A 14,805-nucleotide genomic window follows, 5' to 3' on the forward strand; every position below is an offset into this window, starting at 1 on the left:
CCCGGCAAAAAGTTGGGGACGGCTTCATTTCGAAAGAGTTAACATTTTTGAGGTGCATAATATTAGGTGTCTTTTCTTATCTTATAGTTTTTATTACATTTTACAGTTTCATATTCAAAACAAACATCATTACCACACAAAGCATATATGAATCCCAATCCCCCCTCTCCCGACTTCTATTAGGTGTCTTTTCAATTATCAGGTGTTAAATTACGTTAGCGGTATTCACAATTGTTATTCATTCCATGAATTGTCATTAACATGATACTGTACAAATTGTAATTAGCAATATTAATTTTTAACGGCGACGTAGGGTTGAAGGAAGCAGCACGGAGAGAGGGTGCCGGTTCAGTCAGAAAAGTGGGAGCACATGAGGAGGCCTGGCTTAGTTTCAGGACAGTGACCCTTGCTTTTACTTCTTGCCCGCCTCAGTTTTCATACTTCCAAAAGTCTCCAAACTTAAGAACTGCTCTTCACATTTACTTTTGCATAGCTGCCTAATTTTCGCTGCTTCAGCACTACTCATGTTGCATGCACAAAAAAGTAAACATTTCCTACTTTGATTCCTGAATATGCTAAAGGTATCCAATATTAGAAGTGCTGGAAAAGGCAGCAGTATTTTATTTTATTTTAAATTACAGGTTTTTATGAGTATTTCTTTTATACACAAACTTGGGACCTTCTCTTGTCATATGGCTTTGAAGATGAGCTCTGAAGGAAGTGTGTCCTTGAGATGGACTTACCGGTATCTTGCAACTGGAGCATTGTGTTATCAGAAACCTTGGATGGTCGCAATTCATCTAGCCCAATTCTGCACATGCTTACTTGCACATAAGTTCCACTGAAAGCAATGGGGCTTCCAAGCAAGCATGCACAAAATCAAAGCCCCTGGTCAGTGAACTTTGTGAGGATTTATGAAGAATGTATTCCTATATTGCAACAAAGGAGATTGATATGGAGTACAGGAATGCACATGCTATCCTTTTTTCCTGTGCCAGAGGTGCTAGGGAAGCATAAAGGTGGGGGACTATATTAAGGGAAGGACGCAGTCACGCAGACGTTGAGGGTTTGAGCTGAGGTAGATTTAATAGGCACAGAGCCTGGGGGCAGGGTTAGCCATAAAATTTCCTTTACTGTCCTAATACCTCTCTCACCATTCAACTTGACTATCCCTTTATTCTCTTGACCTCCCCTGCCACACACTCACACACCACACTCTACATATTTGCTTTTTCCAAGTTCTGCTGATTCTTCATGGCCTTTCTAAATTCTATTGAAATTTAAGCCCATTAGCTGTTCCATAAATCTTTCATTTTCACTAACTGCAGAGGTAAGCATAAAGCTCTGGATGGAGAGTAAAAGCCCATGACTAGGCTTCCATATGCATTAATCATTTACTTTTCTATCTCAACATAACTTGTATAACTCATAGCTTGCTGGCAAAACTTGGCTCTTGTTGCCTGTGTAAAATGCATTCAGCAAAAAAAGAGGCGGTAATAGATAACAAGTGTGACCTGCATCAAAATTCTGAAGTGTATACTCATAGCTAGCTCATCAAACATGCCTTCTTCCAGGATACTAAAAACCTAAAAACAAGTATTAGGGAAACTTCTGGCTCATGGGCATAATCACACCTGTCATGCCTCCCCATTTGAAATCTCCCCATTTGCAGGGGGGGAAACAGTAAGTAAGCAGTTGGAGGGACTGAATCATGATTTCAATTTTCTCTATACTATCACATAGAGCATGGCATTAATCTGAACAAGATTAACCTGTATTCTTAATGCAGGGTAGCAAATATGATGTAACATGCTTTGATAAAACTTGGTGGGATGAGACTCATGGGGAGGACCAAAACTAATTGTTCACATTCAGCAACTTTATATAGTAAACCACCCTGTGGGTGGGCAATTTTGTTGTCGTTTAGTTGTGTCTGACCCTTCGTGACCCTATGGACCAGAGCACGCCAGGCACTCCTGTCTTCCACTGCCTCCCACAGTTTGGTCAGACTCATGTTGGTAGCTTTGAGAACACTGTCCAACCATCTTGTCCTCTGTTGTCCCCTTCTCCTTGTGCCCTCAATCTTTCCCAACATCAGGGTCTTTTCCAGGGAATCTTCTCTTCTCATGAGGTGGCCAAAGTATTGGAGCCTCAGCTTCACGATCTGTCCTTCCAGTGAGCACTCAGGGCTGATTTCCTTAATCTTGCGGTCCATGGGACTCTCAAGAGTCTCCTCCAGCACCATAATCCAAAAGGTTCTTTAATTCCTCACTTTCTGCCATCAAGGCTGTGTCATCTGCATATCTGAGGTTGTTGATATTTCTTACAGCAATCTTAATTCTGGCTTGGGATTTGGATAGGTAATATATAAATTATTTAAATTAGCTGCAGCAGCATAAACTACTGACTGGTCAGGTTGACTTTTGATACCAAGAAAGGTCCTAGAACAGATAAGCAGTTGGTCTGTGGACACTTAGAAAAGGATGCTTTGGTTACTAAGAGCCAGCATGGGTTTCTCTAAAACAAGTCACATGTGCAGATTGTATCCAGGCATACTGTTGAAATCCAGTTTCTGCTTGAAATATATATATCACAAGCTCCAACTTCCTCTTTGATTCAGCCGGCTTTCAAGTGCTACTCAGATGAGAACAGCCAGTTGAAATTGCAGTTTGTACTACAATCTGGAAGATACAGCATTATGTTTCTCTGGTAGGCTGCAAGAGTAGGCGCTTGATGAAGTTGAAAAACAGAGTCCCATTAGATCAATGGGTTGACATCTGTTAACTGCTTTAAATTTGCATTGTACATTATGACTGAAACAACTGCTCCACAATTTACTCCTAGTGAGCAGTGTAGTTCTCACATTAACAGCAGAAGAGGTAGTAACCTACAGGTGAAACTCAGAAAATTAGAATACAGTGGAACCTCGGTTTATGAACACCTCGGTTTATGAATTTTCGGTTTATGAACGCCGCGGACCCATCTGGAACGGATTAATTCATTTTCCATTACTTTTAATGGGAAAGTTCGCTTCAGTTTATGAACGCTTCAGTTTATGAACAGACTTCCGGAACCAATTACACCCATGTTTCAGTTTATGAACGCTTCAGTTTAAGTACTTCGCGGACCCGTCTGGAACGGATTAATCCACTTTCCATTACTTTCAATGGAAAAGTTCGCTTCAGTTTATGAACGGTTACTCCGTGGACCGTCTGGAACGGATTAATCCACTTTCCATTACTTTCAATGGGAAAGTTCGCTTCAGTTTATGAACGCTTCAGTTTATGAACAGACTTCCGGAACCAATTGTGTTCATAAACCGAGGTACCACTGTATCGTCAAAAAGTGCATTTATTTATGTAATGCAACTAATTTTTATTTATTTTTCTTTTAATTTTTACAAATGCTTTCTTTTGGAAATTCCACAGTAATAAAACAAATAATACAAAAATAAACATCGCTTTTACATTTCATTAATTACATTCCATTTATAATTGACCCGCCTAACAACAAATAATTACAACAAATAAAGGCTTGATATATCTTGCTTTGCATGGCATGCATCTATCTCAGACATCCCCAAACTGTGGCCCTCCAGATGTTTTGGCCTACAACTCCCATGATCCCTAGCTAACAGGACCAGTGGTCGGGGAAGATGGGAATTGTAGTCCAAAACATCTGGAGGGCCGAAGTTTGGGGATGCCTGATCTATCTCATATATTGGTTTCACCTTTTAAGTTGCATTACTGAAATAAATGCACTTTTCGACAATATTTTAATTTTCCAAGTTTCACCTGTAGTTTAGACTGCACCTCTTTAGACTCCAGATGAGAATTCATATTATTCCAACAAAAGCAAGAGTAGCATTCTGGCCTGGATCTCTCTTTGCCATTCTAGTTTTCTATGTGTAGGAATCTGGGGGATGGGGGAGCAGCGAGGAGCTCATTTGCAGTCTGAAGCACAAATGAGCCACAGGTTTACTGGCTTGCTTCCTTTTTCTGGGAAATGTGCCAAACTAAAGAGAAATACAGTGGAACCTCGGTTTATGAACACCTCGGTTTACAAATTTTTGGTTTACGAATGCCACGGACCCATCTGGAACGGATTAATTCACTTTCCATTACTTTCAATGGGAAAGTTCGCTTCAGTTTATGAACGCTTCAGTTTATGAACAGACTTCCGGAACCAATTACACCCATGCTTCGGGTTAAGTACGCTTCAGGTTGAGTACTCTGCGGACCCGTCTGGAACGGATTAATCCACTTTCCATTACTTTCAATGGGAAAGTTCGCTTCAGTTTATGAATGCTTCAGTTTATGAACAGACTTCCGGAACCAATTGTGTTCATAATCCGAGGTACCACTGTAGTGACAACTAAAGGGAAAACAGCTGTTTCCTCTGTGGGGATAATTTTGAAGACACTTGCATGTTTGCTTTAAAAATTGCACATTCCTTACCTTGCTGGTTTTACAAGTATGACTAAAACAAAGGGAGGCTAGGTAATCTTGGATGCAAGAGCTGAAGCAAGACTCAAGCCAAGCTCCCGCAGGATCTGTACTTTTATCCACCAGTAATGAATGACCTTAACAATGAAAAGATCCTCACTGCAAAGTTTATTGCTGCATGCAAGAATCTGAAGGTGTGAAGCATTAAGTTGCATAAATTTGCTGCCTGTATCTCTGATATAGCTTTAAAAACATTGCATAATCACAAGAAAATCCTCTGCTTCCCAGAGATTAGGAAGCAGAGAGAATTTGCTTTCCTCAAGAACATTCCACACATTTGTTAAATAAACTTCACTAATATAATCTTTATTCAAGTGCCGAAGAGGTTTTTTTAAATAAAAAAACAGCTTTCATATACTCCTTTGTAGGAGGTACTTGCATTCTCACAGTCAATGTTTTATAACTTTTAGATACTTGCTACCTGCTGTCAACAACTGACACTCCAGCTCTTGCTAAGAGAGCACAGGATAGTTACTAGGACACACGTAGGCACTACTATTCTGTTTCTAAACTTCAGGAGATCTAGTCTGAAGCATCAGTTTTTTGGCAGGGCATAGCTCTTATGTACAGATGCAGAAAAGAGGGAATTCAGATCTGTTTTCGGGAAAATGGGCCTGCTACAGGAAATAATTTAGCTTAATGATATGTAGGGCATAGGCAGTCAAAAGTTGGTATTCATATCCCTGTCTATTTTGGAGTTACATGAACACTAGCATGATTTAATGGGTATATACTTTATAGCGGCAATTGTAAATCCATCAGTTAGGTTAGCACTTGGATTGGCCAAGACATACCTCAATTTAGGAGGAGTTGCAGCCAGCCATTTTTTCCCGCATCTACACTAACTAAAACAATTCTGCAATTTAATTTGGAAATTAATGTTTCACCAGCAAAACATTGAAGAGCCAAAGTTGTGGCAGCAAGTACAAAATAACCAAGAAGCGCATGTACACCACCGGTACATTAATGGCCTGAAGAACAATCCAATGTTCGAGTGGGTAGCAACTTAAACACATTATGTAACATTAATACTAGCATTGTGCATACAGCAAGTTATATTTTAGACTTTAATTATACAAAATAAAGCAAATAGCTTGGAATGTTCTATTTCCAGCAAAAATTTAATTCAGAGATCTTGTTCTAGATTGTAACCCATATATATTCATAGTCCAGACTAGGTCAAGATACAAAGCAAAATACATCCTGATCAAACGAAACCTTTGTACCAGCTTCCATGAATCTATGTCCTTGGAGGTGGCAGAGGAATATTTTTTCACTCCAATTTCACTTCACCTTTTAAATGCCTTTTCATGCGTGAATAAGGGCTGATAGTGTCATCCATCACAAAATCATAAAGCACCTTTACCCATGAGTTATACTGTGGCAGATTATCATAAAATTCAGGGGCCATTTTCTTCAGCTGCAATGAAAAAAATACACAATGTTATTTAGAGAAAAATGTTTTGTCAGCTGGACATTAAATAGCCAGTTTTGGGAGCAGTAACCCCACCTCATTTTAACATACCAAGCACATGAGTCTACCCACAGAACTATACTGCCTGATGCTTTATATCCTTGCTTGACCTCTGCAATCTTTGGAGAAGTCCCTGTTGGAGGTCCCTTGTAGCTCAGATGCACAACTTGTAACTACTGGAAGCCATACATTCAGCATGATGGGTGCAAAGCTGTGGAACTCCATGCCAACTGAGATTAGACAGGTAGTCTTTCCGGCTGAACGGCCAGCCCACAACTAAGAATTCCTTGTTCCATCACACATTTACTGTAGTATTAGGTTTTATGATGCCTTGTATTCTTTCATTGCCCCATTTACTATGGCTTGTTTTTATGTGCACCACTAGAAACAAATGATATACTAATATAAATTAGATAAAAACAGTATCATGAATTTAAAATGAACATTCCTCTTCAACTTTAAAAGATCTAAAGCAGGGATTGGGAGCCTTCCAGATGTTACTACAACTTCCAGTGGTCTTCCAGATGTTACTACAGTTCCCATAATCCCTAGTCATTGGTTATGCCTGCAGAGGCAGAATGGAAATTGCAACCTCACAAAATGCAGGGGGCCAGCAGTTTTCCACTCTTGATCCAATCACTTGACAGTGCTTTTTATCCCTAAAGCAGAACAAAGACAAAGCAACTCTCTACTGAAAATGACTAATATACCCAATATAGGAGTTTTTTTTAAAAAAATTGCACAGACAGAATGCAGCTTTAGTGCGCTGGTCATACATGCAATATCCAACATTCATTCACTGCATAACTTCCTAGTCAGGTAGCAGATACAAAAAGTATCTTTCCTTTGAAGAGGAGTTGGTTAAACAAACACTAAGGCCGTTTCATAGAAGAGGTTATGTTTCAAGGTCAGCTTTGGGGCTGTGCAAAGGAGTCAACATTAATAGTCTATCCAGCTGTGTCTGAGCTTTAAACGTTAGGAGCAAGGACCACATCTCTGCAGCTAAACAACTTCCCTAGATGTCTTAGTAGCTGAATATATATCATTGGTCTGAAGTAATATGATATTCTAGTTTATACATGGTACTGTGTTTATTAGCCTATTGCTGTGATTCTAAATACTGGTGAAAATATACTTTGGATCAAGTGATAAACCACTTTAACCAACATTTACAACCTTAATATATTTGCCTACCTACATCAGCAAATCACACTGTGGTGGAATACCACCAATCCATACATTTAAATTGCTTAACTCCAGGAAAGTAAATAGCTGTAAATAAACACTATAACGTACTCACCAGTGGAAGGTTTTTTCCAGGAACATTAGGGAAGTCATGGTGTTCATTATGGTAGCCAACGTTGAATGTAAGCTTATTAAGTGGACCGTAGTAGGAATATGTTTCATATCCCTTTAAAAACATGTAATGTTCGGCTATGAAGTGTCCTGAAATAGGGTGTAAGCCTAGCCCAAGCAGAGCTGCTGTTATCAGGTAGACAAGTGCTTTTACTCCAAAGACATAGTATACCATAACATCAAAGAGAAATTGAATTGACAAATTCATGATTTCAAGTCGAGAGATTGGTTTGGGATTAATAAAGAGAGGCCGGATAGCATAGAATAGGGGCTGGAGAATAATCCAAAAGAATTTTCGAAAACGGGTACAGAAAAACCATCCTTCAATGGGAAGAGGAATGTCCACGTCAACTCCTTCACCGCCAAGATAACGATGGTGATCCATGTGATATCTCTTGAAGGATACAGAGTATGGGATGCCAAGTGCGAGATTGGCAAACATTCCAAGCCATCGATTCCACAGAGGTTTACAATTGCCAAAGGCACTGTTGTGGGCAATCTCATGAATAGCCAGAGTCATGGAATGATCAAGACAACTGCCAAACACATATGACCAGAATATAACCCATTTCCAGTCCAAATCTTTAACTAGATAAACAGCAAGTAGCTGTGCAAGAACCATCAGTATAACTATCCAGATCAAGTTGTAGTCTGGTTTCATCAAAGTTTTTATTTCTGGATGTTTACCTGTTGGAGAAAAAAGAGAAAGTTTCAGTAACTGCTGTCAATAGACAAATACTCTTTGAAGATCATGCCACAATCAAGTCTTACATTTGGATTCTATACATGTTTAAAGTTTGAATACATATGGGACTTCCAGTGAGCCGCAGCCATTGGAAAGAAGCATGAGATAGCCCTCCAGGGAATCTCAAGCAACGCAGGGTTTTTTTAGAGGTTCGGCAAAGGCTACACCGACCTCGAAACCTCAAGGGGATTACCTTGGGGGACGTGGCAGCCAGTGGTGCCCTGGCGTGCTCTCCTGCTCTCCGGATTTTTAACAATAAATCCAGGAACGGGATTGAGCTGCGAGCACGGAGGGAAGGCAAACTAACCCTGCGTTGCGCAGTCTCTGGCTTCTAATGAAATCGGCTAGCTTCCAAGGACTAAAAATGAATCCTGAATTATAATTGGATATTTTTATCCGCTAAAAATCTTTGATTGGAGCTATTAACATTCGTAAAGCTGAACGGCGAAAAAAGGGAGTCTGTCCTGGCAGCGGGGAGAAGATGGCACATGGTGGAGCCTTTTAGGAATGAAGGAGGAAATACCGAGTCTGCTGAGTGAATATTTACTGAAAGACCTCAGATACTTTGTATAAAGCGCTGAGGCTGAGACTAATTCTATAACTACTGTCCTTTTATCTTGGAACGTGACCTGACTCAATTCCAAATTAAAAGGAATAAAATTGAACATATTTTGACAAAACGGAATTTGGATATTGGACTAAAAAGTATCTTAAATGAGCTAATTCATAAAGACGAAGCAGGTTTTCTTCATGGTTGACAACTGAAAGATAATGTTAGGAATATATTGGACATAATTGAATATTTGGAGACCAGGAATGATAAACAAGCTTCATTAATGTTTATTGATGCTGAAAAAGCTTTTGACAATATCTCTTGGCATCTTGAACTGGTCTTTGATCATAATAATAAATTATTACTATTACTATCTCTTGGCATTTTATGAAAGAAAATCTGAAAATGATGGGAATGGGTGAGATTTTTCTGAGAGGTATAGGAGCCAATCAATCAATAAACTTTATTTGCATAGCCAACAGCCATAGCAACAGAATACACTCAATATAGAATTAAAAACAACATGGATAAAAGGATCATATGACTATGATTATCGTTTAAAAGGTAGCCCTTAGTCTCATTGCACCCTCGAATCTGGCAACTTTTGTTGTTCTCGGGTCATTTTGATATGATAGAAGAAAGAACAACGTGGCCTCAGTTGAGCGGCCTGGGATAGTTACGAGTAGGGGTGTAATGAGATCAAGCCGCAAGTCTTTGTAGAGGGGACATGGCAGAAGGATGTGAGCCACTGTTTCTGTGTTGCCGATTCCACAGGGACAGAGTCGTTTTTCCGCTGGAATCTTTTGAAATCTGCCCTCGAGTACGTCGGAGGGCAGCACATCCAATCTGGCTAGTGTAAAAGCACGTCTGAATTTTGAGATGGTTAATTTATACAGATAGCATGACAGGGGTTCCAGCTGGGAGGGGGAAAAGAGGGCAAACCAAGGGCAGGATTTCTTTGTAATGGCCAGGTTGTTCTGTTGCTCAAGGTCCTTTAGGCGCTGTCCAATTAGCCTTTTTGCATTGGTATGGCCCATCATAAGGAGCTGTTGTGGATGGAGTCCCCAAGAAAGGAATTTTTGGTGCACTAGTTTGGACCACACACTTTTATGAGAGTCCTGTAGCACTAGAGGCAGTGGGCCAGGTGGATTTAAATTTATGCGGAGCCAGTAATTCAGTGTTCTTTGTTAGGATCTGGTTTCTACAGAGGGCAGGCTTGCTTCCAGGCGTAAGGCAGCATTTGGAACACATGGTGGAACTGCAAAAATATGTCTTGGGAATTTAGATTGAACAGTTTTGAGAATTCTGCAGTGATTGCCCGTCCAAATTTGGGCCCCGTAGAGTATCTGGGCCAGCGGTTTGGCTTGAAAGACTTCGAGGGCTGCTGGAATGTATTTGCGGCACTTCGTGTGAAAAAAGCGGGATAACATCTTTACACTTTGGGCTGCTTTCTCTTTGACCCATTTTTGATGTACGTCCCAGAGTCCTGATGCCTGAAAGACTATGCCCAGATACTTAAAGGCTTTAACTTGCTCAATTAGGTGGTTGTCCATGCTCCATCTCTGTAATCTGTGTTTCCTTGCAAAGACCAAAACTTTGGTTTTCTGATGGTATAGGAGCCATATATTCAGAGCAAAAAGCGAAATTGATAATAACACTTTGACTGATAATTTTGATATAACTAAGGGCATCAGACAGGGGTGCCCGTTGTCATCACTGCTATTTATCATGGTCCTGGAGGTATTAAATAAGAATTTGATAGAATTGTCAGAAGCGAGAAGTATAATGATGGGAGTAAAGGAGTATAAATTAAAAGCCTTTGCAGACGATTTGGTCTTAACATTAGAAGATCCACAAACTAGCATACAAGAAGCGCTGGTGAAAATCAAGGAATTTGGCCAAGTAGCAGGATTTAAGCTCAATAAAAGTAACACCAAAATGTTAGTGAAGAATATGGTTAAGAAAGAGATAGATGAATTGCAACGTAGATCAGAAATTATGGTGGTGAAATACCTCAGAATTTGGTTAATATCAAAAAATATTAATTTGTTTAAGGATAACTATGAATTCACATGGAAGGAAATCAAAAAGGACTTGGAAATATGGAATAGATCAAAGTTGTCATTTTCTGGTAGAATATCTGTGGTAAAAATGAATGTATTACCCAAGATGTTATTTCTATTTCAAACAATTCCAGTGATCAAAGGGACAGGACAATTTAAAGAGTGGCAAAAAGTATTATCGAGATTCATCTGGCAGGGGAAAAAAATTTTTTTTCTTTTTAAAAAAAGAAGTTTGAATACATACAGGATGCTTTAGTACAACTCTGCAGTCTAGTATAAAATCCACATGAATGAAGTACAGGCACAACAACAGCATCACTGCCAAAATGGTTCAGGCCCAGTTTGGGGATGGAATCAGCCTTAGTTTCCCTGACAGAGGTCCTTATTTGGGAGATGGACAGGGGGAGTGCAACCCTGTTGATCTCTCAGTGGCTTTTGATACAATTGACCATGTTGTTCTCTTGGATCATCTTCATGAGCTGCGGCACAATTTCACATTGGCTTCACTCATTACAGAGCAGGATTCAGAGAATGGCATTAGGAGATGTGTGTCCACCGCAAGCAGCTGTGTCACAGGACAGTATTTTGTCCCCAGTACTATTTAGTATCTACATGAAGTTATTGGGAGAGGTCTTTATGAGTACTGTATGCTGAAGACATCAGCTGCTGTGGCAGGAGTCAGGTCAACAACTCCCACTAGCATGGGAAGGCTTTTCTCTCCTCTCCTCCCTCCAAACTGTTTGGGGAGGGGGGTTCAGGAGAGCCCACAGAACAGCACACAGGGGGAGGAGTAGGGAGATAGTTTCATCATGCAAGCAAAAAAGAGGCTTACACTAACAAGAGCAATCTCCTCAGCACCAATTTAAATTCCACACTCTAGGTGGCACTCAAAGTAAGTTTCCTGAATAGTAGACCCATTGAAGTTGATGGACCCAGCTTAGTTGTGTTCATTAATTTTAATAGGTCCACTGTGGGTAAAATGTAGTTGAATGCCACCCTCTGTGTCTAATAAAAAGTCTTCAGTGATACAAGCAACCCAGAGGCTCTCCATTCTGCACAGGGGAAAAAATGATTCTGTAGAAGACTTGAATTCACATAGTAGAACTGAGTAGTCCAAAGTGGCTTTTATGGCAGCCCCCAGCAACATTTTATCCCCCCCCCCACTTTCCCAAAACCAGGTAAGCAAGGTGCAGGACTTTGGGAAGGAGACATAAGGGCTCTTGCAGGGTCCTAGAGCCCTCCTGTCCCACCTCCTCCCCAAAGCCTAGTTAGCACTTTTTAACCTTTGGGAAAGAGGTGGGAGGGCTATAGGACCCTGCCAGAGCCTTGTGCCTCCTTCCCAAAGCCCAGTGCCTCCTTCCCAAAGCCCAGTGCCTCCCTTAGCTAGCTTTGGGAAGGCAGTGTGAGGACACCCCCTGCACACGACAAGGCAGTGTGCGGCCCACTGGTTCGTGTCAAAGTACTCCTACTTGGTATGACAAATTGGTCTGCACTGCTACTAAAATAAGCTGAAGTTTATATTTGCATACACAGTTGCATAATAGGTTTGTACACCACGAGCCTGAATTTTTTTCGAGACAAAGGAAATAGAAAGAGACATATGTACTTGTGAATGGCATTTTTAGTGTATAATTTGATCGTTGTCTCCTACTGATGCTTCTCAGGAACCAAAATGGCTAGAAGCATGCTGTTTAACTAATAATGCTCAGGGCCACCCCACTCTCCTAGCTTCTCATTTGCTAACCAAGAGTATCAAAACACCTGAGCATGTGAAAGAAACCTCTATGATCAACCTAAAACCTGAGCTTCCAAATACAGCTACAGGGTCTCCCACACTTTCCCTCCACCAAGAATCTGAGATGGTTGAGCAACTTCACTCACTTGGCTAAATCCAGCTACAGAATGCCAGTGGCAAAGTAAAGTGACTCCTCTTGCAACCTGTTGGCAGACCATTTTAAATTATGCCTGCAAACTAGACTACAGCCATCCACTCCTTCATAGAGATAGCCTACTGAAAAGCTAGTAGCTGACCAAGGAATTAAACCCACACTATTATACAGTAAAAGCAGATTTTGTTCTTTCCACCACCTTCAGCGTGGGGGTATATTTTAGCTGTTTTGTCTAAGTACACTTGGAGCAGCACTAACAGCAGGTTATTAAGAACTTGTCCCTTTCTTTTATCTTCTCTCACAACCCACAGAATGTTTGGACATTCCAAGTTACCCACTCATTTGCCATGGCAATATCTACAGTAGGTCTAGTAGGCCTACCCAGTCCTACACTTCAGAAACCCATCTTAGAATGTACCCTGGAAACAGGAAACAGATGAGAGCTCCAAAACTAAGAATCAAAGATGGGGAGCTGGGGAGCGTTCTCTGCCGGTAGGAAATTTGAAAACCACCATCATCAACATTTATTCCGATTTATATACCTCCTTTTATCTAAAGATCCCATCAAGACTTCATGTTGGCAAAAACCCTGAGAGCACCATTTCAAAAACTGTTTGGCTACCACAAAACACCAGCTGGCATGGCAAAGTCCTCAGTTAACCAGTCTGCGGGAAGCCCCAACCAAGGTCGCTTTGAACCACCTCCCCGCATATTATGCAGAGGCAGATCAAGAGAAAGGAAAGTGGTAACGTTCCGTAGCGGGTGGCCGGCCGAGGCCTTCGGATGTGACGCACTGCGTCTCTCCAGATGTTGAGAGCTCGCTCCCCTCCAGCCCTGCGAACTCCTCTCCCCATCACCCAAGACTCAGAGGAGGGAGCGCCGTCGGTGGCGTCGGCGGGGTGGGGAACTCCGCCGAGAAAGCGAAAGTTGGGGCTTCGTCCTCCGAAGACAAGAGGCGTCGATGCGGGGCGCCAAGGGCGGAGGCCAGGAGCGAGACCGGGAGGCGTCTGCCCGCCACGCCCGGCCTCCTCGAGAGACACGGAGGGGGGAGGAGGAGGACTCCAGCGCCTTCGCCCAAAAAAGGCATCGCAGCGAAACGGGAGAGAGAAAAGAAGACGAGACCAAAAGGGGAGCGGCAGGCGGCGAAAGTGCGCACTTACTTAAGATCTCCTTGCGCCGGTTCGCGTGCGGCTGGTCCGTATAAACCCACTCGAAATCCTCCCGAGCCACGGTGTTCCCCATGGCTCTTCCGCGGACTCAACCCGGTCGCCTCTCCTCGGCCTGCTACGTCCGACCCCTCCAGGTACCTCCACCCAATGCCGCTTCCAGTAATCCGCTGCTCGGCCGGGGCTGCAACTGGGGCTGCTTCTCATCTAGAAGAAGAAGAGGAGGAGCTCCCGCCCCTCCTGCCGGTACCACGTCCCCCTTAGCACAAGCTCATTGGCTGCCGTGGGCGGCGACGTCACGGAAGCAGATTAGCAGCCGCGTCTGGAGGAGGAGGCGGGGCGCGGGGGGGGTTTAGAATTGATGTCTTCGAATGTGGGCTTTTCTCTTTGCGCGCGTTTCTCTCTCCACAGTAAAACGCCGCGGCGGCTTCGTTCAAGGGGAGCAACTTTATGTTAATCACGCTAGCCTTGATTATAATAATGACGCGACACCGTGAATTGCCGCTTACATTTATTGTAATTTATTATACTTGCGTTACGGTAATAGTACGTTATTAACTTGGAGTGAAGTAGGGCTGAGAGAGCAAGTGACGTGATGGAGGAAGGCTGTCGTTTCAGTCAGGAAAGTCGGTTAGTTCCCTGAAGGTTGGGAGCGAGAGACACAAGAGGAGGCCCGGCTGAGTTTCAGAAGACAGACAGAGCCACGTCTGCTTTGTCCTCTTTCCTGCCTTGGTTTCCAAACTTCTTTTACCACCAGAAAACAGCTCCGCACTTTTGAGAACTGCTCCTCAACATTTCTCTCGGCCACTGCAATGGCGCCCCTAAGGGTTTCGCACTGCTAAGCCACAGGTTCAGCTTTGGGACCTTCTCTTGCCCTCTGGCTTCGAAGGTGCCCCCGGGATGGACTTCTTGTCTCGCAGCTGCAGTATCAAAAGCCGCTGCTGGGTGAATCTCTATCCCAATTCTGGGCATGCCTACCTTACAAGTAAGTGTGCACCATTTTTCATTATTTAGGGGTCTAAAATTGCCAGATGTGGCAGGCTCAAATCCATGC

At 42.3% G+C, this 14,805-nt stretch overlaps 1 protein-coding gene across 1 annotated transcript; it reads right to left on the reverse strand.

Annotated features, from left to right (window-relative positions):
* Positions 1-4,598: 4,598 nt before the first annotated feature.
* On the reverse strand, positions 4,599-13,967 carry LOC118083211 (sphingolipid delta(4)-desaturase DES1). Its single transcript, XM_035111422.3, has 3 exons — positions 13,746-13,967; positions 7,280-8,022; positions 4,599-5,925 (listed from the first exon to the last, which is right to left on the reverse strand). The coding sequence occupies exons 1-3, from the start codon at positions 13,825-13,827 to the stop codon at positions 5,779-5,781; spliced, it is 972 nt and encodes a 323-aa protein (XP_034967313.1). The 5' UTR covers positions 13,828-13,967; the 3' UTR covers positions 4,599-5,778.
* Between the last annotated feature and the right edge of the window lie 838 nt (positions 13,968-14,805).

Source organism: Zootoca vivipara, chromosome 3 (genome assembly GCF_965207765.1).
Source record: "Zootoca vivipara chromosome 3, rZooViv2.hap1.1, whole genome shotgun sequence".
Classification (NCBI taxonomy): Eukaryota; Metazoa; Chordata; class Lepidosauria; order Squamata; family Lacertidae; genus Zootoca; species Zootoca vivipara.

What these genes read in the sequence shown, in the direction of transcription:
- LOC118083211 (XM_035111422.3), bottom strand. Translation starts at nt 13,827, where the DNA reads ATGGGGAACACCGTGGCTCGGGAGGATTTCGAGTGGGTTTATACGGAC. An exon ending in CCGGCGCAAGGAGATCTTAA is followed by an intron (nt 8,023 to 13,745) that starts GTAAGTGCGCAC and finishes TTTCTCCAACAG; the next exon opens with GTAAACATCCAGAAATAAAA. An exon ending in CTGGAAAAAACCTTCCACTG is followed by an intron (nt 5,926 to 7,279) that starts GTGAGTACGTTA and finishes TTTTCATTGCAG; the next exon opens with CTGAAGAAAATGGCCCCTGA.